The following is a 27205-nucleotide window of genomic DNA, read 5'->3' as shown; positions in this document are numbered from 1 at the left end:
AGTAAAAAAAAATGAACATGGGATAGATTTCAAGCTATTAAAAGCAATTTACACCTGGCAGACAACGAGAACAATCAAGGTGACTCTTTACACAAGATCCATCCATAGATCGGAAAAAATGAAGCATTTGCTGAGGTTTATTCACCAGATATGAACCTCAGTTTTGATGATATTAGAATAAATAACAAGTGACAAATTTTCATCAACATTTACTACTGACTCTGGGGGTCTAAACTTACCTCTGACATTCATGGAGTGGATGTTTACAAGCTGTTACCTTTTCTTTACCTGTGATTTTCACAATTTAGATATAAGACAGTGACAGACATTACATGTACAAGGTACATGGTTGAATTACTAAAGAATATATAATATTTCTAAGATATATTTGAACTTTTCCATTAAAAAAACAAACAACAATACAGATGAAATATAATCATAACTTGGCATTTTACCTGTATTTGCAAATATGTTAAACTTACACATGTGCCTTGATGCTAATCATAAAGTTTAAAGATCTACCATCATTTTTCATATAGGGTTTGTGTATTTATTGTGTATACTTATTGAAACATCTTTTTATTTTCTTAAACAATTCAGCACTGAGGGATCTTGTACTGCAAAGCATTTTAAGGGTTAAGTTTTCAAATAAAAGAAAATATTTCTGAAGTATGTCACCTATTTTTGTGTATTCTTGTGTATTATCTGTGTACAACATGCCATACTTACCAATTATCTGGATTTTACCCAGACCAGATTTTAATACAGAAGTCAGGGTCATTGGGTTGGCATTGGGAATATTAAAATGGTTTACTGACTGGATTTTTAAAATTTACTCCAGTTTTACTAGCTTTATTATAAACTTTGACTTCATTACACATCTACAAATCATTTTTGACTTCATTACACATCTACAAATCATTTTTGACTTCATTACACATCTACAAATCATTTTTGACTTCATTACACATCTACAAATCATTTTGGACTTCAATACACATCTAGATATCATTTTCTGACTTCATTACACATCTACAAATCATTTTTGACTTCATTACACATCTACAAATCATTTTTGACTTCAATACACATCTACAAATCACTTTTGACTTCAATACACATCTAGATATCATTTTCTGACTTCATTACACAGCTAGAGATTTAAAAAAAACTTTATTACACATCTAGAGATTGTCATTTTGACTTTATAACACATGCAGAGATCATTTTTTTAGCTTCATTACACACCTAGAGATCATTATTTGACTTCATTACACATCCAGAGATGTTTTTTTACTTGCATGCATATTGTCTACATTGTGCTGAACATCTGGAAAAGTGAATTAGCTTTTTACTAGGTGCCTTACTGATCACAGTTCACTGACTCAACCAATCGACTAAAATGGAGGGGTTAATGCTATTGCAGGACCAGTGTCCATGGGTTTAAGTGTCATGTCAACTGCGGACACATCCTCAAATAGAAAAAGTAAAATTCACATTGTCTTGGACTAATAAATATTTGTTTATAAAGCATAACCAAAAGGGAAACAATTATTTCTTTTATTACCTTTTTAGAAAATGGTGGTGGCGTGGTGGTAATTTACTTCCATGCACCCATCCATCCTTAAAAGGACTTTGTCCCATTTATCCCTGAGCATGACCAGAGGTTTCTGCACAGAATCCAATGTTAGGATTTCTCTTTCAAAAGTTTTGGCAAGTATGACATGGACCCAACTGAAAACAACACCAACCCAGATTGGCTGTTGCATTATCCACCTGTCAATTTGGTTCAGTCCTGTTCATTCTCTTTATTATCCACTAATGTGGGGTAAGTTTGTATATGTGCTGTCTGCAGTTCAGTACATGTACTCTAAAAGGGACCATTTCATGCTAGACAATGTACTCTAACAGGGACCATTTCATGCTAGACAATGTACTCTAACATGGACCATTTCATGCTAGACAATGTACTCTAACAGGGACCATTTCATGCTAGACATGTACTCTAACATGGACCATTTCATGCTAGACAATGTACTCTAACAGGGACCATTTCATGCTAGACAATGTACTCTAACAGGGACCATTTCATGCTAGACAATATATTCTAACAGGGACCATGTCATGCTAGACAATGTATTCTAACAGGGACCATTTCATGCTAGACAATGTACTATAACAGGGACCATTTCATGCTAGACATTGTACTCTAACAGGGACCATTTCATGCTAGACATTTTAAGTCCAATCCATTTCATCCAGACATAATTTGCAATAGAATATTTTGCACAGAATTAAATACTTAGACTAGATCTGTATTACTTGAACCTCCCTTAAAAGACCACCTCTAATAAAAAAACAACCTCTTTTAAATAGCCAATTTCTTGCAGGTCTCATAAACTTTCATAAAATGGAACATCTATTAAGCACGCAACTGCATCCTGTCTTAAGAGGCCAAACATTTGGTTTCACACACATTGGACTATACTATGATGGTAGAATACATGCATAGTGAAAAGTGCAGTACATAGAAAGTATCTGTTCATCCTTGTGTTATGTAATAAGCATTTGGCAGAAAGACCTGCGGCACCACCTGCAAAGCCATACACGTTGTGCCAAAACAGCTTGTCATAGATGATTAATGAAGCATGTGCATGTCAGTGAGAATGAAAACAACTTATTTGTATTCATGAATGCCTCTGGGCATCATTATATATACTAACCATCTAGCATTAATTGCATATTACATGTATATTTACCATATTTACTGTGTGGTTTCATATGTATGAATCAACGTGATGAGGGGGACAGACAGGAAAAAATACTCACTCTTGTGTCACGTAATCAGCATTGGCAGAAAGTCCAGAGGCACCACCTGCAAAGCCATAGCCCTTGGGCCCAAACAGCTTGCCATAACAGGCCTTGCAGAATGCTTCTCCCTCATGTTCTGTACAGGTTGTGCTGTCCAGCAGCTTGTTACAGGTGGCTTAAAGCAAAATAAGAGAGATATGATTGATAACTGATTGGTCTAATCTGCACAAGGCAATTTACTTGCTGTTTGTTTTATATTAAACTGTACAGCAATATTTAGACAGACCTCAATGGGCTATACCAATTATAAAAGCACAAGAGACAAATAGGCTACCAAAATTTCATAAAAGGTTGGAAAAATGAATAAATCTGATAAGATTTGAGCTAGCCCAATAGCTATGACAAAATACAAGTATAAAAAAATTAGACTAAAAAAAGAGTAGTTTAAGGCAAGCACATTATGTTTATATAACAAATATATAACATTTTTTCCTTTAAATCTTTGTTTGAACCTTAAAACTGATGGTGATAATTAAATTAACAAAAAAGTTATATGCAAATACCATAGTGCATATAAGATGAGAAAGAGAAACCCCAACAGACATATTGTTGTGTTTAATGCCATTTTTCAGCACACGATAGGCTATACATGGCGGCCAGTATTAATGGTGGAGGAAGAACCCGGGAAAACCCCGGAAAGAACCACCAACCCACGAGAAGCTACTGGCAAGCTTTCTCACATACCCGCATTGGCTGAATCCGAGACTTGAACCGGCACAGACAGAGGTGAGATGGCAGTGATCCGTAACGGAGAGTGCTTTAGACCACTTGGCCACTCGGGGCCCCTTCCCAACAGACATACAAGAAATTCCAGTTAGGATTTCCCACATTAAAAAAGTAATTATATTATTAACACAACAGTAATGGGACTCTTTATGAGATTCTCAAAACTACAATGGAACTCTTTGCAAGATTCTAATGACTAAAATGGGACTCTTTATGGGATTCTCATGACTAAAATGGGACTCTTTGCAAGATTCTAATGACTATACTGGGACTCTTTATGGGATTCTCATGACTACAGTGGGACTCTTTGCAAGATTCTAATGACTACACTGGGGCTCTTTATGGGATTCTCATGATTACAACAGGACTCTTTGCAAGATTCTAATGACAACACTGAGACTCCATGGTATTCTCATTACTTAATACAAAGAAAAACCCAGATATAAAGCATATTAACCTTTGCAGAAAATTGCTTCTGGAAATGAAACTACTGTAGTATAGGGGATCCCTTGATAGACATGCTGCCAGCGCCACCAGAAATGATACATAAGTTTTAGCATCTGATAACACTTTCAAGACTAATAATGGTGGTGTAATCTACTTACCACATTTAAAGCAAAGTTTATGCCAGAGTTTGCCAAGGGCTCGCTGTTCCTCTGCGAAGTACACTCTATGTCCACAGCGTGGACATCTGTCTGATGACATTATGATGATTTTCTTGAATAAACTGGTTTCCTGACTGCAGTGCTTAGTATGTTTATTTGAAAGTAAACTTCAAAGTCTGACTGGTCCAATGCAAATTCAGAATGCTACCCGATGAATCAGCTATGCTGTTTTCTTGTGATGATTGCTTATCTATTAAGCTTCTACAAACTACTTTTCTCAGTTTGTTTGTAGATAATACCTCTTGATCTAAAATAGAACAAGAACAAAAACTAAAATTTGAAATAATTATGAAAATTAATTTGCTATTTGATTAAAGGATGTTAAGAAAGCTTAACCTACAGTAAGTGGTATGCTGACTGACATCCAGAACATTATCTTATATATATTATCCATCCAGGAAAGAAATCATACAGCCCATGTAACGTCATGCATGGAAAACTGGAGATATGCTGTGATCTAATGACTTAATTATTATCAGTCAGAAAGTCTTTAACCAAAACATACTTTAAGTATCTGACATAACTGACAGATAACAGAGTCCAATACACTTAAAATACATGTATGAAAATCAGCTACAATTTCAATATCCTTTTGACCACTAGAGGTATTAGCAGTCAGTATACTTCAATGGACCCAACTTCATACAGTTTGTTCCCTATTGGTGTATTCCATGGACTTCACTCACTTCAGTTTGTTCCATACTGGTACTATATGTACTTATCTGCCAAGTCAAACAGCAAACAACAAAGATCCAGATCTGCCATAGCATAATGCACCTGTAGATCACGGTCAGTCTTATTTGTTCTACTGATTACTCCTAAAAAAAAACTGTACAGACCAAGATCTGCTGGCACATTATGTAACAGCATATCTGGGTCTATGCAGTTTGCAGTTAGACTTGACTCATAAGTGAGTAAATACAGTATATTGCAATGGGCCTCATTCACTATAGTTTGCTCCAAATTGGTGTATGTGCGTGTTTGATTTAGATTCTTAACATAGCTTTAACAATTTTTCAGTCATATCGCTACAATGTCTGCAGTGTGACAGTTTATAGTGATGTCTAGCACTGGGGCATTATGCCGCAGACACGTAGCATGATGTCTCACCCAGTCACATTATCCTGACACCAGTCGACCAGTCCTAACAATAACCTATTGATGCTGAGCACCAAGAGAGGCAGCTGCTTGTACCATCATTTATAAGACCTTTGTATTATTTGGCAGAGGTTCAAACCCATGACCTCCCGCTTACAAGGCAGACGCTCTAACCACTAGGCCATCGGAGTGGTCGCTTTGTGTTGAAACCATCTCTGATACATACCTGAGAAGAAAGATTTTCAACTTAACAACTGTAGCAGCCATACTGGATGTAAGATTGGCACCATTTTTATTTAGGTCAAACTAGACACCATTACAAGACTTTTGTTGAAAATCCCATGTTGGTATGACCACCCAATCAGGAAAATTAGTGTTAAGATTTTCAGTGCTCCATACTGGTATACTGCAATTGGTTACAGTTTGCTCCAACAGACCTTGAACCATATAAGGTCTATATAACTTATGCTGCACACTAAAGACCGAAGATGGGCATTCTGAAGCAAAGACATCTCTAAATGATGATGTGGAATACTTCAAATTAAAACAAACGTCAAAAATGTAAAGATAAAGATATGAAGCTGATCAACAAAGGCCACAACCCTGGCCAAAATGGAGGAAACAAGATGCATAGGTGTACAAAACTGCATTCACACCAAAGTTGTATGAAACAACATCCAGAAAGAAATTGCCTCAATTTATATAAAATGGCTCTTAAACTGTGCCAATTAGAAGCAACAAGCCATGGAAAGATACATCTAGTTGATTGACATGTGCCTTAATGTCAAATGAAGTGCAGACAAAGATAAAATTAATATCTGGCACATCTTGGTCTAAGAAACAACATTCTTACCAAATTAGATCAGAATACATTAAGTGGTTACTGAGTTCTGCTGACTGCAAGAAACGTTCCAATTTTCCAAGTTAAGACAATAAGATGCTCAACTGTCCAAAATAGCCAGTCAGATTAAACCCATAAAGGATTAATGATACATGTACCAGTAATTATGCAGAAAGATTAAAACCAAAAATATCAGTTTGGGAGGCCACAATGAACTGATAAGTTACCTTTTTTTTTTTATCTGACCGATAACTGAAATGAAATGTAGAAAGGTCCTATTTATTCAGCGTCAATTTTTTTTTACATGCATGGTTATGGAACCTTAAGAATAAAAGCAGCAGTTTATGCCCTAGGTGCTATGCTGCAGTTTTCTCAACACAGAAGCATACATTAAGAAAGTTTCAATGCTACAAGATACAAGTTTGGTCCAATATGCAATTATCAAGGGCCATAACTCTATTTAGAAATGTAGAGTTGACCTGACAAAACCCATAAAAGGCACATGTAAGTCTATCAAAAAATGTTCATACCAAATTAATTACATCAAAATATCTTCACTAGTTCTTAACTGTGCCATTTACAAGCAAGGTCACAACATGCTTCTAGGAACCCAAGTATGGGGAGATTGTGTCCTGCTCTCCTTCAAACTCAGGGTACTCGCATAATTTCAAAGGGATAAAGAAAAATACTAAATAATCTGTGTAAGGTAAAAACAAGGTTTGATTAGTCTGGATATAATACCAATAGTTTTAAAGATACAGAGGATGTAACAGATGAAATGATTCATGCATGAAAATTTAGTCATAGTGACCTACTATTTTATGGCTGATTTATTTTCCTGGAAATACACTGACATACATTTTTCTCTCTCAGGTGTTTGTGAAACTGGATCTAAGATATTGTCAACGTAAAATGAATAGCTGAAAATACACAGACTGATAAAGTGTTAGTCACCTAGTTTCAGTTCTGATAAAGTTTATTCAACCTCCTCAAAATGCATCCACAAGTCAACATAATAATAATGTAAGGTCCAAACATATGTCCATGCAACAAAAGTATAACTGAAAATTTAAGTCATTCAAGCATGAAAATTAGCTCACAACAGCTTCTTAAAGTACAGTGTATTGACAAGTTACTCATCTATGTGCCAATTCTCATAAGTGTTGGTGAAATAGGGGCCAAAATAATGAGGATGTAACAACAAAAACCTGAAAATACTTAAGTCAGAAAATTGGAAAGATTGTGTCATAGTACCCTACATACTCGCATATAAGTCTAGTCAAACTGCACAGGCCCAGATCTGACATCGCATGATGCGCCAGCAGATCTGGATATAAGCACTTTATGTTTAGAGTAATCAGTAGAACTAACAACAAAGACCCTGATCTACCAGCACATTATGCAACTGCAAATCACCATCTAACTTGTTCCCAGTTGGATTCAATTTGTAAGCAAAGATGGACATTATCCTGACAGTCCATACATAGAAGATCTACTCACCTGGTAGCCCGATGACTTTTGGGAGATGAACAACAGACATATCTATTTGAACTTCAGACTTGCAGTGTGTAGATTGTTAAAGCATGTATATGACTATAAGGCATTAACATGCTTCAAGCATATCAGAAAGACCACATTAACACAATCTGTAACCTGAAGGCAAACTCACCCACTGACCTGTCAAATATAAGATCATTCCACAAGAGCTGTTTCCTGTTATTTCCTTAAACTATAAAAAGCCCAAAGCCGTTCTCAGGTGCTTAGTGGGAATCCTATACAAGATATGTATGCAAAAAGTACAGATAAATGTGTGCTGATGTATAAATCCAACTCATCCAGATTTGCTGCTATCTTGCATAGTGATATACACCCTGTGGTACTATACAAGGTAGTGCAGTATACAGTATGTACATAGATGATGCACCTGTGTTTGTATCATTCAAAAGATTTTCTCATTCTCACTAACTACTTTCAATACAGTTTATGCAATATGAAACGTAAAGTACAATTGTGAAACTTTTTACATTTTAAATAACAGTAACACCTTTCTATCAGATCAATAAAATGAGAGCACTCACCAACTGCAGTCAGTCACAACTAATTTTGGACATTCCTGATGACTTCATCACACTTCAAACATCCATCTGAAACCAGACCACTTTTCAATTTGCCCCCACCCCCTTTCTCAAGTCAAATGGTTTTATTTAGGGATCATCACAAAGAGTGAGTGCTTTAGATTTGTAACATAGCTTTAGCAATTTTTTCAGTCATATTACTACAATGTCTGGAGTGTGCCAGTTTATAGTGATGTCAAGCACTGGGTTATCGTGCTGTAGACATGTAGCATCATGTCTCACCCAATCACATTATCCTGACACCAGGCCAACCAGTCCTAACACTAACCTCTTAATGCTGAGTGCCAAGTGAGGCAGCTTCAAGTACCATTTTTACACGTCTTTGGTATCACTCTGCCTGGGTTTGAACCCAGGGCCTCCTGCATCCAAGGAAGACGCTCTAACCACTTAGGCCACTGAAGTGATCGTCACAAGGAAATAATGCATGTACAACAGCAACAGGAAAGGATTAAAGGATTGCCATCAAAGTGTTCTGCATTAGTCCAAAACACATCATATTAATATACCACTCTTGCTGACTAAAAGTGGTCTCTCAGCACCCATTGACTGTACTCTCAACAAATTACACATTATATAAAACAATGATACATGCATGAAAAATATGGTTCTTCATGACGGCATCCCCCACAACAGTGTTTTTCACAGTGGTGTATCAATCACAGCTGGGGGGGGGGGGGGAGGCGCCATACTATAGTACTTGAAAACTGACAAAGAAAAAGTTTAAATATGCTGACACACCAACACATCAAAAGACTAGGGAAATGCTATAAGCTGTCAAATTCATGATGGGGCATCAATGAAAGATACGACTTAATGGATTGTTACTGGAAAGTGTCCACGTTTTCAGCAATGGCTAGAAGGGCTGGATGGACTACATTCATAGGCATGTATGGGCATCAATTTTCATCAGATACTTAGGGCTAGCTTCATATAAAAATGAGCATCTAATTAATCAATCTTTTGGTGTACACTATAAGAATGCACGGAATAGTGTGACATTAAATGAAACAAAAAATGTAAAAAGGAACACAGAAAACCGAATCAAGAATTTAATTCTCTCTCTAGTAGGAATGTATGTGTTTCAATCTGTGAGACCTGAGGTGGTATAGTAGTAGTGTGCCAGTCTCACAACCCAGAGTTGAATCCTACCTGGACCGTCATAGTCAGCCATCATTGTTCCTCCCAGGGCAAAGTACTTTACCTACCCCACCCATGCCTTGCCCTGGCACTAAATAGTCACTGATGTACTTCCTGCTATTAAACATTTACTTTTTCTAGATGAATCAACTTGTACAAAACTAATTGCTCTGTTAAATCTCTGTGAAAGCAAAGAAAGTGGTAATTTAGAATCTATGCTCAACATGACAGTTCCTTTGTTCCCAGATCCAATTTAGCCAATATCAGGCCTGTATGTATGAAATCAATATGGTCTCTGATAATGTACCCTGCTCAGATGTCAAAAGAAAACTGCTGTAAAAGCCTAACTGTGCCAGTCAATCATGTTTCTGCTACATATTTGAAATTCTATACAGTCTAGGGTTTACAGCCAGTGCCTCAAGAAAGGTTTCATCCAGGATAAATACAGAAAACTCAAGTTAGGCTGCACGTTACAGATTCTGGCATATCTGAAAGAAAGTGGAATGGTGGTGTCTTGCTATGAAAAGAATAAAAAGATAAATCAAGAAAAAGGGTTACGGGTTAATAAAATGTAAGTGTACAACCCACCCGCCCTGACCCCACAACTAGTTTGAAGGAGTAAAATCAGATGAAAAAAGGTTGAAATAAAGTCAAGTAGAATGTCAAAATACAGAATGACACAAGTATAGGTAAATAACAATTAAAATAGAGTTAAATTTTGAAGTCAGAAAATGAGAAAGAGCAGTTAAGCTTAACCTTGTTGAAGTTGTTGTTGTAGGGTTTAGTGCCATTTTTCAGCACACGATAGGCTATACATGGCGGCCAGTATTAATGGTGGAGGAAGAACCTGGGAAAACACCAGAAAGAACCACCGACCCATGAGAAGCTACTGGCAAGCTTTCTCACATACCCACATTGGCCGAACCCAAGACTCGAACCCACGAAGACAGAGGTGAAATGGCAGTGATCCGTAATGGAGAGCACTTTAGATCACTCGGCCACTCAGGGGCCCCCCTTGTTAAGTCATGAATTAGACCTGCAGTAGATCAAATTGATTAGCAGATTTGGCTATAACATACTTAATATGGACATACCACAATATTTGAGATATCTGAATAATCTATTTGCTCTGACTTACAGCAAAATAACATATGATATCCATTATATTATTTCAAGGAAAAAAATCATTATCTTTAGAAAAAATAAATCTCATCTTGAAAGAAAACTGCAACCCCCAGCTTCACCCCATTAAATGGTCAGTACCTTGTGTATGTTAAATGTTGGCATCCAAAAGCTGTAGAACCTGTCTTGAAAGACCACCTCTTCTGCCCAAAAATTATGGTCTCTCAAAACAGGTGGTCTCCCATAACAGGTCATAAATCTATATAATCAATAAATCTGTGCAGAGAATGTGGTCTCTCAAGACAGGTGGTCTCGCATAGCAGTGATCTTTCAAGACAGGTTTTACTGTATATGTGAAGTAGGATGAAGCTGACAACCTGTAAGACACTTAACTGACATTACCAGAGCTTGTTGATAAAACGAGAAAGTGTAAACAATGAAACCTATAATTTACCAAAAATATAGTGTGTTTTGGAATTTTTAATGTAGCTTTAACAATCTGAGTCACATCGTTATGTAAGCAGTGTGGCAGTCTATAGTATATCTAGCACTGTGGCATCGTGTCCCACCCAGTCACATTATTCTGACACCAAGACATCCAGTCCTGCTGAGCAGCTGCTAGTACCATTTTAGTAAGTCTTTGGTATGACATTACATGGAGAAAATAGGTGCATAAAATAATTCCCAAGTAGCTAAAGAAAGGCGCAACACTGAAAATATTGAGATGCTTCTAAATATCAATTTTTGTAAGTGCTGGTGAAATTGAGTCGAAAAATATTGAGTGTAATCAACTGATAGGTAATATGCAGATGTTGCTGTTGTAGGGTTTAACGCCATTATTCAGCACAAGATAGGCTACACATGGCGGCCAATATAAATGATGGAGGAAGAACCCAGGAAAACCCCAGAAAGAACCACCGACCCCAGAGAAGCTACTGGCAAGCTTTCTTACAATACCCAGATTAGCCGAGCCTGAGACTCAAACCCATGTAGACAGAGGTGAGATGGCAGTGATCCAGCATGGCAAGCACTTTAGACCACTTGGCCACTCGGGGTCCCAGATCATTCAGTATGAAAGTTTGTAACAAATTGAGACTTAAAATTCTTGTAAATGCAAGTTACTGACATTTTTCTTATAGAAAGCAATTACATGCTTATATAAATATATGCTGGCATCTTTACTTTGCTGTGATAATGAATCAATAAAGCTTAATGAGTGCTCTAGGGCAAGACAGAGGTGAGACGGCAGTGAGTTAATATGTTGAACTTACTAGTTTTTGGTATAGCTAGCTTACTCTTCTTGACATGTATCCAAATAGCAGTTTTCATTAAGTTCAAGTTAAATAAGACATTTAAAGCTCGACTGCTCCAGTGGCCTAAAGGTTAAAACATCTGCCTCGGATGCAGGAGGTTGAGGGTTCAAACCCAGACAGAGTTATACCAAAGGCTTTTAAAAATTATTCTAACAGCTGCCTTGCTAGGCGCTCAGCATTAGGAGGTTAGTGTTAGGACTGGTCGGTCTGGTGACTGGATAATTTTATACGGTGGGACATCATGCTACATGTCTGTGGCATGATACCCCAGTGCTAGACAATCTATAAACTGCCACAATGCAGACATTGTAGTGATAAAACTGACAAATTGTTAAAGCTACGTTAAAAATCCACAACAAACACAAACATGCACATTTAAAGCTCAATGAACAGCTTAAATACAACACAATAGTTCTGGTATAGATAAGTTACTCTCCCATGCCAGCAGTGATGGAATTAAAAAACAAACAAACAAACAGTATCTACCACCAACAGGCTCTGGATTCAACACTGTTCATGTAAACAAAATTTTCATTCCAGTTTGCTGTTTTGTAGTTGGACTGTTTGAAGACCAGGGATTATGCAGAGCAGACTATTTTATGCATGTCAGACCCAGCAATTAATTTGTGTCTTTATCTTAACCCATCAGGTCTGGCATAGAAATGTGAGTGTCTCAGTTTTAATGCATACCAAGTAATTGGAGTTTAGATAACAGTAGTGTTATCATTGATTGCACTCCACCTAAAGGTTTAACTGACATACACCATTACTCTTAGCAGGGTTAAGGCATTTGAAAAGTACCATATATACTAACTTGAAAGTCAGGACCAATTCCCAATAACAAACTTGGAACTACTGTTGCATACTGCCCTGGTAAAAGAGAATCCAAGTTGTTTGTCCTAATGATTATTTATAACTAAACAGACCCTTATCTGTCAGTGCATTACTCAACAGCAAATCTAGGACCATTAGTCTGCACTTGGATCCAACTTACAAACATGTACATATGGTAGGATGAATTATACACATCCTGCTTGCCTGAAATAGTTTTACTAGACCTTGACAAGGGTTAATAAACATTAATGCTGAAACTGAATAAAATAATTACTTTCTGTGGACTAATATGAAGTCAAAAAGTAACATATACTGGCAATAAACAGATCAACACTTGAAATTAACATATGTGTGTATGTCTGTGTGTGTGACGATGCTGTAAATACCTACATATTAAAGACTGGCAGACTGGAGTTTACAGCCCTCATACGATAATTGAAAACCTAATGGAGAAAGTATACACTTTGCAAATGATTCCTCCAGGCATGCCAGGTCAAATGCCTTCCTAACCTTATCAGTTCTAAAATACCTGTCATTCCTTTGAAGTAAATGATTTTACAATTACTCATCACAATTAGTAATTTTGTATTCATTTAGACAAGTTAATTAGAAAGGATATGTTACATAATAAAGGCCAACTAAACCAATTACATTTCCTTTAACAGGCAAGAAAACAAATTAAAACAGGGGACACCATCTTTTATTTAAAAGTTTCTTTATATGAATTTTTTTTTTTTTAAATTATTAGTTGCAATTGACAAAAATGATGAACTATGAAGTATAATGGGTGGTCAAAAATAAGTAATGAAATAAGATTTCAGAAGAAAAACAATGGAATCAGCAGAATTTTAGAAGCATTGGTCTTGTTACAAGGAGCACAGGTTTTTGTTTTTTTTTCTTAAGTAATAATTTTTTTAACAGGCATTGTGTTTTTTCTGAGTATATTTACAGCTAGCCATAAACCATAAAGAATACAGTATAAAAGACAGATAAGATCATTCCCTTGTAAAGTCATGGTACATATATATTATGATAATGAATACCATAGTTTGACAGCAATTAACAGCAAAAATGGATTAGTGACAACTTACATCCTTCTGGTAAAGTCCACCTATTATTTAACTAAATAAAGACCTTCAACATTCAGGTTACTCGCACACTGATGCTAAAGTGACCACCATATTGAGTTTTCATTATTAAGGTGGGTGGACAGACACCAAGGCACTCATCTGACTATTATCAAACCTGCTACAAAGCTATTTTGTCATGATATATGACTTATATATTATTAAATTCACTGAGCATTACTCAGCCTACAGCTATAACATGTAAAAAGGAAATCCTTTCTCCTTTTATGGAAATCCTCAAAAAAGCAGGTTTTGAGGATAGATTATCATTCTGAATCATACAAAAACAGTGTCACACAAGGCCTATTAAAATCTACCCATGGATCTATTATAATATCTGAGTTAAGTTCTTATAGGGAAATTAATGACAATATATATAAAGACAAGCATATTTTATTTTTCACATCTGTGTCACTGTCAATGACCATCCCACACTTGAATGAGGTCATGATTTATACTGTAATCATACAAATTACATGTTCAAAAAATGTAAAGTAGTTACATGATACAGTCATTAGCTACCAACAAGTATTATAACAAATACCTTTTGTCATTATTTTCTTTCCAAACTAATCATTTATTAAATGACAAATTGCGCATTTGCATGAATTTAGTCTCTTTTGTCATTATTTTAACCTCAAAATAAATTTAAATCTTCCTCACCACGTGGACGTGTTTAACATCTAAAACAGAGGTGGGCAAACTTTCCAGTGCAAGTGCCACATACACAAATTTACACCTTGTCACGGGCCACATAGTTCATTAAGTAAAATAATTAATATTTGAAACAGCAAAAACAAAAGGTTTTTCTAAATAACATCTAATTCATTTTCAGTTGTTAATATTTGATAACTTAAACTTCAAAAGAAGCACATTTATTTGATAAACAGAGTAACATAAACAGAGTCAGTGCGAATGATGACTTGTTCCTAGGCTGCATGAAAACCCTTGGCGGGCCACATGTGGCCAGCGGGCCGTAGTTTGCCCACCCCTGCTCTAAAACATGTTACACTTCAGTGCTAAAAATATATGATGGCCCGACACTTTGGGCCCCTCTAATTGGTGATCAGGTCCCTCCTGTATTCTAAAAGAGATGTCTGTCAAGCTTGTACAAAAAAAATAAAAAAATAATATGCCATAAAAATCTTCAATCACACTGATGATGAAATGGAAAAATTTATTTTCAAGATGTTGAAAGACCAGAAAATTATTAATATATGCCCTTACCCTTATGAACATCATCAACTTAACATACCTCTATCGAAAAAAAGTAAACTTTGTGTACAAAGTGAAGTATGTGACCTATGAATGAGAAACAGATTGCCTGCATAATTATAAAGCGAGATCACATTACTTTAACATGTGTGATTCGAAAAAAAACATTTTGAATATTTATGTGCAATAAAGAATCCAGCCACAACCAGTGTACAAGGTACCAGAATCGTTCCATCAATCGTTGCAGCTGGTGCTATGATGCCGTGCCATGTAATGGGATTAAGGCCAGTGTATACATGTAAAGCTGTTAATTGATTACTTTACTGTTGTACTCTGTGTGATGTTTATTGAGTATTTTAAGCAATAAAGGGATCAAATGTGGTTGTGTTGGCTTTTGAGTCTTGGATTCAAAATTTTCTGTACTTTGGTGGAATAGAGATAAAAGGAAAGACTGACTAAAAATGATTTCTGCAAAAACACTTAAGTATTTAGATTTTTTAAAAATGGTCTTGTTTCACTGCTGTTGCATTGTTCCAGATGTTTCAAGTTAAAGTTGAATGAATTAATTCAGCCTCTCATTGCTCACACTTACACAGGGTTCATACAGAATTCTGAATGATAAATTCAAAGAATTTTCCCAAACTTTCAAAGACCATAAACATTGATTTCCAAGACCTATTTTCACTAACATTTTGTATACAAGTTATGTTATATGAGCAAACAACAAATGCAGAATACTACAATATTGCTTAATGAAGAAATTAAACTTTACGAGTCATCAAAAGAAAAAAACTCAACTACATCAGAATCTAACAACCTCGGACAATTTTATTTGTGATTATCGAAAGAAATTCAAATGTTTGGGTTTACTTCAATTTCAAAGACTTCTAAATACCTCAGGGTAATATGCTCGATTTTCCCAAACTTTCAAGGCCTTAAAAATGCTACCTGATTTTTCCAAAACTTTCAAAGACCTTCAAAGACTGTATGAACTCTGTTACACTATAGTATATACATCACTACCAATTTTAAATTGGATAAGTATCAGGAAAGAAATGAAGCTATCTAAACACTTTCTTCAATACTTAATATATCTGTATTCACTTCATTAAAAGACATTTTTAAATGAATCCAATTTCGGCATACCTGGATTCCATCACATTCCAGACAAACTGAATGTAGGTCAATGGAACTTGAAAACAAAACCCAAAACATAGATATCAGGGTCAGTGCCTTACACTGTAGAACCAGACTATTGGAGAGTAGTCAGCAACCTTACAAACATAGCAGCAGGAAGTTGAATCAAGAAATTCTTTGCTGGAAGAGCACAGTTACTGAGTCATTGCAACATTCTAATAATGATACAGAGAGGACATTATCCATTCTTCACAAAATACAAAGTGATCTTTGAAGACATGGGATGCACACAACTGCAATGAACTCATAAATAAGTGATTTTCCACTACTGGCCCATGTTTGCACAATTACATCCTTATCCTCAAATACATTTGGAATGGCTTCAACCTGGTATGTAGCCAGACTTTCGATATTCAACTTACAAAATATAATTCTGAAGTCAATTACCTATTCCATATCAAGGCAATGTCCATGTACCACTGTTACATAGTAATGGTCAGTGGTCAGTACATACTCAAGAAGGAAACTCATGCATACTATAGATGTCATTAGTGCAAAGCACTCAAATATCTGATCAATCTGCCAAGGTGTATATAGACTAACATATCGGAACCTTGGCTTGAAAGATTACTGGTCTGAGATCCGAGTTCTTTCACATGTATGCAAGGTAGTTATAACTCGCTGGGACAGCTGTAAGTGGCCGCCCTATTCCATCACTGCACAGTGGAGGTATTACAGACACTCCCTGACTTACATAATATGTGACTTATGTAAAGTTGGACTTGAGTAACCTTCCCCATAAGCCCAATACAGTGGAACCTATCTCGAAAGACCATCCCATCTGACTGAATATAATGGTCTCTCATGACAGGTGGTCTCTCATAACATGTTATAATACTATATAATCACTAAATCCGTATATGGAGAACCTGGTCTCTAAAGACATATGGTCTCTCAAGACAGGTTTAACTGTACTATACATAGTGTACAGGTATTAAATTTGTGAGTTAGTAGTATTTTATCGAACGATACTAACCTTTTTCTTCCAAAAGGTAACTACAGATAATACCGAACTCTACATCACTTTTATATTAAAAAATACCTAGTTTGATTATAATCATGTTGAACTATATATTTCTCCATTTTAGATGTGTAGATTTCATCAACCAAAACCCATCTGCAGGGGATTCTTGTCAGTCATGCGAATCGGATCCCCTGCAATGCACACAGACCTCATGTGATGCTTGCTTTCATTTGAATGTTGTATTCGCCACTGAATGCATACCCACAGAATTCTCATATTTTTCAAAATTTTTTGTCATTGTAAGTGATTTTGAGAGCTGTGATCCCAACTGCTCAACCCATTCATAAACACATTAAAATTGATTTGGGGATGAAAATGAAGCTATTTATGAGATGCATCCCAAACCTAGTAATGGTTGGTTCAATTGTAAGAATCATGATGATTTTCATAATCTGAAAGCGAGTGTAAAGCTGCTAGTAGTGATAATAAAGCAGCCCAAATGTTTGCCAATGTGTTGAAAGAAATCATCATTGAAGGTGGTTATACAATACAAGTATTCAACATCAACGAGACTGGATTGTTTTGGAAGAAAATGCCAGAACACACATACATGCCAGGCTTCAAAGCTGCAAAAGACAAACTAACTCTTTTACTAGGGGGTAAGATGTCTGGTAACTATAGGCTTTAACCATTGCTTGTTTACCAGTCTGAGAACTCATATACCTTTAAGTGTATCATTAAGGCAACTCTTCCCATGTACTACTATTCCAATTATAAAGCATGGATTAATATTCCTCCTTTTGAAGACTTGTTCATGAACTGTTTCAACCCTGAAGCTGACAAATTATTGTTGAGAAAATGACTTTTCTTTTAAGATTTTGCTTCTTCTTGATATCTCCCCATGTCATCCTGCAAATTTGAATCATTTTCATCCCAATGTAAAAGTCGTCTTCCTGCCACCCAACAAGACTTCATTCATCCAGCCAATGGACAAAGTATACTATCTATGCATGACATTTGCGCATACATTGGATGCAAAAAAAGACATCGATATGACACTCTGGGATTTTTGGAAGTCATACTATGTTTATCAAGGCAATCTGAACATTGCAAAGGTGTGGCAAGAGGTTACTCCAAAAAGTGTTCAAATTCAATTTGGAAAAAGTTATGCCCCCAGTTTGTGCCTGGCATGAGTCATATAGATGAGACTAATGAGTACGCTGCAGAGAAAACGGTGCAACTTGCTGAGCTTCTCTAATTAGAGGTTGATGCTAATTGAATAGTATGGGAATAAATTATGGAATGAAGACCTTACTGTATTAAATTCAGCGAAGGTTGCAGAAACCAGTCAGAACCTGAAAAAGAGCCACAACATTTTATCACAAAGGAAATGGCACTTGCATTCCATGAGACTGCATCAGCAATGTGTACAATTTGTAAAGATATACCCCAATGCCACTCAGTTCTTTAAAGTCCAAAGAAGCTGTATGATAAGTTAGCCTGTTATTCAGAGATTTATGAAGTGAAAAACAAGACCAGTATCCAGTCATCTCTTGATAAGTTTGTCAGGAAGACTGAATGGCCATTATCTTCCACCACGCCAAAATCTTTCGCATGACCAAAGCTGTCTACATCACAAAATTCTTACACAAACCTCAACTAGTGACAACCTTGTGCTTCTGACATCTCCATTTTCCTCATCTAGCAACTATATCCTTCATCATCCAGAACTGAAATGCTACCTCCAGCAACCTTGCATCATACTACTAATAAATAGTAAATTATTTTTTCTATTTATGATCAATAAAAATTACCATTTCCAATGTTTGTAATTTATTTCCTAATAGTCCTTCATACCAAAGTAACTTACTCTAACAACCACTTCAAAGACACTCATTACCAAGAAAGAATGTTAAGATCTAACACTAGATGTAGTAGTATACATTTATAGGCTATTGGGTGTGATTGATATGTGGGGTGGGTCAAATTCCGACTTGCGTAAAAGTTTACGGAACGGAACATTTACGTAAATCGTGGAGTGCATGTACAAACAGTTTGATAGGCAATGGGTTCCGACCCTACACCCCAACAGAAATGGCGAAATATATAAAATGGGTTGGAACGGGTCAATGGAAACTTGGACTAGGATCAACCGAGAACTCGAAATGCTTTTAAAAACTGTCCATAATTAATTTTTTTGTCAATAATAAATAAAAGTTAATAATGACCTTTGTAACACCTATGTGGAAGTATGTCGTTTATCCCACCTGCCTTGTCTCTTTATCAGCCAACGTTAAATCCAGTGCACTTTTCCAGCTGACGTTATTCGTTGGATGTCACGTTCGGTGATAACATGCAAGAACTATGCTATAGCTCTGTAATAAATACATACTTCAAAGTGGAACTGAGGCTATATCATCTCGAACTGAGTACAGCGAACTCTAAACTGATTTGAATTTTAAATCATCAAGTCTTCAATACATGCTATTTTCCTGTTGCATTTAAATATGACTGCATAACAAGCCAGGCAATAACACGAATAATACAATAGCACGTCGTACCAAATGTAGAAAAATCCAGGTGTCACTAGAATGTAAACAAATGCCAGCCACAACCTGCTCACACACCATGACATACCACTATTTAAACTCACCTTGATTCGAATCTCACACGGATTAAGTTGCTCGCACCTGTGTAATGTGCCGCTTCCGGTGGCATTCAGTGGCGCGCCTTTTTGCACACGGCATGCAAATCTATGTAATGTTCATAAAAGTGCTGAAAGTATGGCGTCGGCGTCAATTTGCCAGTGGATTTCTGTAACAAAAGTAACATATTCTACACAAAAACAAAAGTAACGTGTTTCATAAAGAAACGAGCTTGAAACTTGCATAGTTGTACTGGCCAAAAGTAAGCTGATATAACATTAACGGAACAAGTAGGAAAAGTAGTGCGTTACATTTTTACTTTCGACCTGTGGTTCCTAAACTTATGAGTGTAAGGAACCCTTCTTAATTTAAACAAAATTAAACGCCCCCCCCCCCCTTCGGAAATATTTGTATTGTTAGGCTCCGTTAATTGAAAACAGATAATGACAAAAATCTTTTCTGAACTCTGTAACCATTTTAAATGGCAGTTTATTTATCACAACAACAAATACATTTGAAAAATTATAGTATATGTGTAAGACATATCATTTAGTCACTCAGTTGAGGACCCCTTGGAATTTAAACCCGCTGGACCACTGCTTTAGACCAACGACAACCAATATTACAAGCCACTGGATTCGTATACATTGGCGCATACAGATGGCTGCCAATGAATCGAAAAATAATGTTCTACAAATTTGAAGGCATACACATAAAGCATCACCGGTAAAATATTTTACGACCAACACTGCACCACTGCGAATATATATATATATATATATATATATATATATATATATATATATATATATATATATATATATATATATATATATAGTTACGACTCTATAGTAACAAGCTTATTAACAGAAAAGAAGCAAAACCAGCAAGTTTGTACAACTTAACAAACAATGTACTTATTAAAGTGATAAATGAAACATGCGAGAGAAACTTACAGTATAATGAAGTGAATCCAAATTAGTCCTTATAAAGGTCCATGAAAGTCCTAAACGAATGAAAAGGCCCTTTTAATGTACTCATCCTCCAAGAACCGTGACGTTATCATGATGTCGTTGTCCAAAATTCTGGAATAATTTTATAAAAGTTCTAGAATAATATATTGTACAAATAATGATCACTTTCTATCACCTCTGAAAAGTACAAATAAATGTTTTTCCTCTCGAAAACTATCTAAATGCAACATAAAATACGTCTGCAGACTTACATGAGGAACACAAAAAGTGTGAATGACTCCATAATCGAAATGAAACTGAATGCTTACGCTCTTCCTTATATACACCGTATATTGCGACTGAAGTTCGCAATAGACCCCATTTGACAATATACACTATTGATTTATGACAAACTACTTTTATTTACTTGACCTCGCGCAACCAATGGGAATCCACGTAATTCTTCTTGAAACTTCCATATCCCAACAGTAATTTAATAATTTTTAAAATATATCTATAGAGAGTAATTTTAATGCGATGGAAGAACATTTTAAGTATCAGTAGTTAAGTGGGATACCCTAGCCTCAATGGGACTTAGCATTAAAAACACCCCTGGGACAATCTAGCCTCAATGGAAATTTAACATGGGGGAAAAATCATGGGACACTCTAGCCTCAAGGGGAATTTAACATGGGGAAAAAATCATAGGACACTCTAGCCTCAAAGGGAATTGAACATGGAAAAAAATCATGGGACACTCTAGCCTCAAGGGGAATTGAACATGGGAAAAAAGTCTTGGGTCACTCTAGCCTCAAGGGGAATTGAACATGGAAAAAAAAATCTTGGGTCTGTTGAGAGATAAGGGAAAAATGGAACAGGGTCGGGACCCTATTTTAATAGGGTCCCGACCTGATGGGTCTATGGAAATGGAACATACGAAAATTGAAACAGGGAGGGGTCTCTATTTTTTTTTTAAACACAAAAGAAAAAATAAAAAAAAATGGGGTAGGCAATTGAAAGTCGATCTCTTTTCGAGAAATGTGGGTGGCCCTGAAAAGGGCCTTTGGTTTTCTTCTTCTAATTTCTTCTATTTCTCCACCAGCTTCTTATTTTCTGTCCTACACTTTTTCTCTTCTTTTCTTTCTTTTCTTCCTCCTTTTTCTTCTTTTTCTCTTCTTTCTGCTTCTCCTCCTCTTCTTTCTTCCTCTTCTCATTTTCTTCTTCTTTTTCAATTTTTTCGTTCCATTCTCTCATCCTTATCCTTTCCTCTTCATCCTCCTTCTCCTGCTTTATTTCTTTCATCAGAGCACTGATCATGTCCTTTACTTTTCTTAAATTGTTGATCTCCATCTTCACTCGATCGGGACTATAAGAATAGTGATCCTCGTTTAGCCTCACTAACATTTGCTCCATCATACCCAAATTGTCCAGGACGTCTTGCAATGTTTTCATTTTATCAAGTTGGTTTGAAGCCATCTTCTTTTTTATTCTCTGTAGAATGGTTTGAACGACGAATACTGTGGGTTCTTATAGTGAAAGCGCGGACGTGATGGAAAACATCCCCTAAAACAAAATTTATATTACCTAGATCATAACCAAACAACGCGCGGACGTGAAGGAAAACATCCCTACTTTTCTCATTTCATATGATCTACTATCCACACACGCAAAGCATTAAAATGAAACCCTAATCTACTATTCACACAAACCAACTTAAGCTCTTACATAACCCAATAATCTACTATCCACACAAACGTACCTGAGCTCTTACACACACACACACACACACACACACACACACATAAAAAACACACACTCACACAAATAAAAAGAGTCAGTGTTTATATTCACACTACTCTACATACACACATTGGCAAATCGATTACTATTTCTTTTCTAGAGTATTGGTTAGCCCTGAAAAGGGCTGTTTGTTTTTGAACTCCAGTGACACCTGGTTAATGATGGCACCTTCCAGGCCTGGCACCACACACACATCTTCTTCCCCAGTCTCTTTTCACTCTTTTTTGGGGGAGAGCAGAGGCGGGATAAGTGGCTTCAGAACCCCAATTTTCTGTCTCTGGGATTCTGAAATTTCCTCTCTCCTTTTCTTCCTCTTCTTTGTTTCTTCTCTCCTCCTCTTCCTTGTTTCTTCATTCCTCCTCTTCTTTGTTTCTTCTCTCCTCCTCTTTCATCCTTCCCTCTTCTACGATGGCCTCTGCAGCCAGCTCATTCACTATACGCCTGGCATATTCCAGGTGTACATGAATTTCAAGCAGTTTAGCTAGTCTGGTGTTCATTCTGGTGGTGTTGATCAATCAACAAGGGTAGCTAGACTGCCGAACGATTTTATATTTATACTGAAAGCGCGGACGTGATGGAAAATATCCCCCTAAAACAAAATTGATCTTACCTAGATCATAACCAAACAAACGCACGGACCTAAAAGAAACACTCACTTTTTATACTACCCATCACTATTCTAAAAAAATTTATTAAACAAATAATATACTATCCACATACGTAAAGCAATCCAATCAAACCCCAAATCTACTCTCCCCACACGTCAAACAGCAAAAAAACATCATCATAATCTACTATCCACACCAACGTACGTGAGCACTTACAAACACACAATCATATACACAAACACATACACTCACACTATAAAAAAAAGAGTCAGTGTTTATATTCACACTACTCTACCTACACACATTGGCAAATGGATTGCTATTTCTTTTCTAGAGTATTGGGTAGCCCTGAAAAGGGCTGGGTTTTTTTTGTTTTTTTTGCTATAGCAATCTTTTAGTTTCTAAGAATGCGATGTCCTCTGACGATAGGTCTGCTTCTTCGGAAAGAGAAGAAGAACTCTTTGGTGTCGATACGACAATCGACAAAGCCTCTGTCAGGTTCAGGTTGCTGCTGATGCTGTTGCTGCTGTTGCTGCTCTCTCTGCTGTTTCTGAAGTCTGTACTTCTCTGTCCATTCTTCTTTCTCCATGTTCACTTCTTCTCTGAAGAGCTCTTCTATCAGGTCTTCAGTGACTTTTAACATTCTCACATTCTCTATCTCTTCTGGCTTCGGTATCAGACTGTGTCTGACCCTGTGCAAATTCACGTAGGCTTCGTTTAGCTTAGCTAGTTTGGAGCACATCTTCGTAGGAGGATGAGTCGACAATGGATGGTTAGACTGGAGGCTACCCCCGGCTTTAAAGTCAAAGCGCGGACGTGAAGGAAAACATCCCTCCACGGTTCTCGAGCCGGAACGTTCAATGAGTGTCATGAGAGGGATAGTAAAAAGTCAAAGAGCATGAATCAAAATTCTTATAGCCAAACAAACCACAAAGACATTTTTTTCAAAACACAACATTTTTTTAATTCAAAATCGCTTAACACTAACAAACAACTCTAACATTTTTTAACAATAACCCAACAATAAAACATCAAACATTTTTTTTCAAATCACAAACATTTTTTTTCAACTCACACATTATTTTGGACAGAGTTGACAACGTTGTGATTGAAATTGTGATTTCCACTGTTGAGACAAAAGACCAGTATAATGGTCACAAAACCATTTATCTACTTTCACATCGTTTCTAGAAGAAGAACGAGGATCAAAATGAGTCACTAAATGTTCTAAAGAATAGCACAGGCTGCGATGATGCAGAAAATACACACAATATTGTCCACACACCAAGGAATCTGTGCCTTGTAATTTCACATTATTGAATCGGGTGGTCTGAGCATTTCTTCTCATAAAGTCAATGATATCGTCTTCCAAAGGAGGCAATCCGTACGAATCGAAATATTCCACACATCCTTCTTGAGGAAAGTAGACGGCTACCCAGTGGGTTCCTGGGAGATGATTGTCGTCCGTGTTAATCACATAAGCTAGATGGTCTTGAGGTTTGCGATGAGGGAGTTCATCTTTAGCACAGACGACAGGATTCTAAGAAGCCGTGTACGAGCTGTGGTTCAAAAGGTAATAAAGTTCCCAGGTATCCATGTTTTGTGTGTTTTTTTCTTCTTCTTCTTCTTCACAGGTAATGATAAGTCATCAATTCAATCCTGACCTTTTGCTTGAAAATGTCTGACAAGTAAAAGGCGTTTAACTCCGACTTCTTACTCTGGTCCAAGAGAGATTTGATGCGACGGCGCTCCAGAGACGTTAATGGAGGAGAAGAATGTTTATCCAAGCCTTTATACCACTCGTTCAACACGAATTCTATCTCGATGACACCCCAAACTTTGTCCAGATATTCGTCCAATTTTTCTTCTTGGCTCAACATCAGACATTTGTCGTGTTGAATTTGACTGGGATGATCGTTGTGACATCCATAGCACTCTTCCTTGATCAATTCTTTCATTACATCTGTCAGGAATGTAGCAAAACAGGAGACTAAATGTGCTTTTTGTTCTGGCCATCTTGACTTCATCATGATAACTTCTTCGTCTTGGGATTCTGATTCTTCTTCTTCTTCTTCTTCCACGGTCTCCTCACATTCCATCTTCAAAGTTTCTTCACTAGGCAAAGAGGGATACTAGTCTTCCATGCCTTCTAATAATCTAGAATGACTTCTCTCAAACTGTTGATTTTTATGGTATTGTCAAATTCTGCATACAGGAGGACGTTCACTGTGTGATCTGGAGGTGGATTTGCAAAATGAAGTTCCACACGAATCTGACCCGATTTTATAGGGTGGAAATGTCCCTCGTCGATGCCTTGGTCTGGAGTGAAATCAAAACCCCACAAAGCATAGCCTCCTGCATAATCGTCGTACGAAATACCGTGACTGGTGTTGGTTCCTAACTGTCCGGTGGCTTCGTACAGGGACAAGTACGATCTCAAATAATTCTTTGCGACACCAAAGTTGGACTCAAAGGGTCGGGTACACCAGGTCTTGCCGTCGCGACTGACTTCGATCTTGGACACATTGTAATGTTGAAACTCAAAAGGATTTTGATCGTGGGTTCCGTTGAAGGCCGAATTTCTGACGATACCAACAATCAAACGTTTGGGTAACTGTCCTTGGAACAGATGATCTTCGATCATAGATCGCTGTTCAGCGGGAATGGTGAACGTTTTCACTTCTACGCGTCGTATCGGATACTTGGCGGTCGTTCTGCTCAACGTCTGACTGACGTCGTTTCCCACTTTAGGTAACACTTCCACACGACGCACGTAAAGTCGGGCTTCTTGAATGATAGTTTTGTATTCATTGGCATGGGCCATCAGATGGAAAGCGGCACTGCTACGATTCAGTCTCAGACGGATATCCACCCCGTTGAGCAAATACTTTTCTTGTAACCACATGTCCAAATGCAAACGATCCATCAGTTCTAAACTTCGCCCTTGCAGAATTTTCTTACGACGGTCGTTAAACCCCACATTGTGAGGATTGTCATCTTCTGTCAGGACTGTGTCGCTAAACGTGCCTACACCTGCCGTGTCAGGTTTCCATACCACGCAAGCATCCAGATGAGTATTCTTGGCTTCTTTTCCGTACGTCAAGAGATTTTCCAGGTAGGCACGATATGGGTAAGTATCCATGCTGCTGCTGACCAGTTTGTTATTCAAGTACAAGTCCACTGAGCTGAACAAGGAATGCATGAAATTGTTGACAGGAGCTACTCTAGCATCGCCTCCTGGATTGGTGTTGTCCGTTTTGATCACTTTCACTTTCAAATACAGATAACTGCTATTCAGATCGATGTAATCTTCGGGTTGTCCTTTGATTTCAAACTCGATGGGAGCGGAATCCGTCAAAGAGGAGACGGGATGAAATTCCACCCACCGGGATTCTTGCATGGTCATCATGGTGGGGGGCATGGCAAACAGATCCAGTTCCGACTTGGAACAGGCGCAAGACTCTCGGTGCATCATTTTTTTCTCTTTCTCAATAATCGAAAACGTCTAAGTCTCGAACGGTTCTTCTTTTCTTTGCCTTTCTAGTTTTAGACGTGTGAAGTTTGGTGAAAGGGTGTTTTCTTCGTCGTCTCTTTCTGCCTTGTCCTTGCTGAATGCTTGACTCGGTAGCGTGCAGGGCATTTATACGTGTGTCTCGTCAGCCCAAAAGGTCTTTGCCCGTTTGCAGCAAGACATTTTTGCCTGCCCTCATGAAGGCTTCTTTAGGATTTTGTTTGTCGATGATGACATTTTGGAGAAATTCTTTGCCTTGTGTCAGTGCCGCATCTTTCAAGGCGTGCAATCCGCGTGTCACCATCGGTTTCAACACCGGAGCCACCGAACGAAAGGCCGATTTTAACATATCTCCTAAACCGTGTCCTCGCTGTCGAGCAACCCCTCGGTACACTGGATACATGACTTACGAATCGTAAGAGAACCGTTTTCGAAAATGGAGT

The 27205-nt window shown here is 37.2% G+C and overlaps 1 protein-coding gene across 4 annotated transcripts in view; it reads right to left on the bottom strand.

Annotated features, from left to right (window-relative positions):
• The window catches only part of LOC149785282 (muscle LIM protein Mlp84B-like), a 52701-nt gene extending 32744 nt beyond the window's left edge, over positions 1–19957 (bottom strand). Inside the window, exons 1-3 of one of the 4 annotated variants that reach the window (XM_089979155.1) lie at positions 19899–19957; positions 4203–4509; positions 2830–2986 (exon numbers count right to left, since the gene is read on the bottom strand). In XM_089979155.1, the coding sequence (XP_089835281.1) occupies positions 2830–2986; positions 4203–4302 (257 nt within the window). In that variant the 5' untranslated portion in view covers positions 4303–4509; positions 19899–19957. Of the gene's footprint in view, positions 1–2829; positions 2987–4202; positions 4510–12394; positions 12471–13833; positions 13978–19473; positions 19873–19898 lie in introns of those variants that run through there. The other 3 variants (XM_089979154.1, XM_089979156.1, XM_089979157.1) reach the window with 3 other exon arrangements.
• Between the last annotated feature and the right edge of the window lie 7248 nt (positions 19958–27205).

Source organism: Sinohyriopsis cumingii, chromosome 13 (genome assembly GCF_028554795.1).
Source record: "Sinohyriopsis cumingii isolate HCF-2022 chromosome 13, ASM2855479v2, whole genome shotgun sequence".
Taxonomy (NCBI): Eukaryota; Metazoa; Mollusca; class Bivalvia; order Unionida; family Unionidae; genus Sinohyriopsis; species Sinohyriopsis cumingii.
Note: the sequence above shows the minus strand (reverse complement) of the source record. Positions and strands in the feature narration are given on the sequence as shown.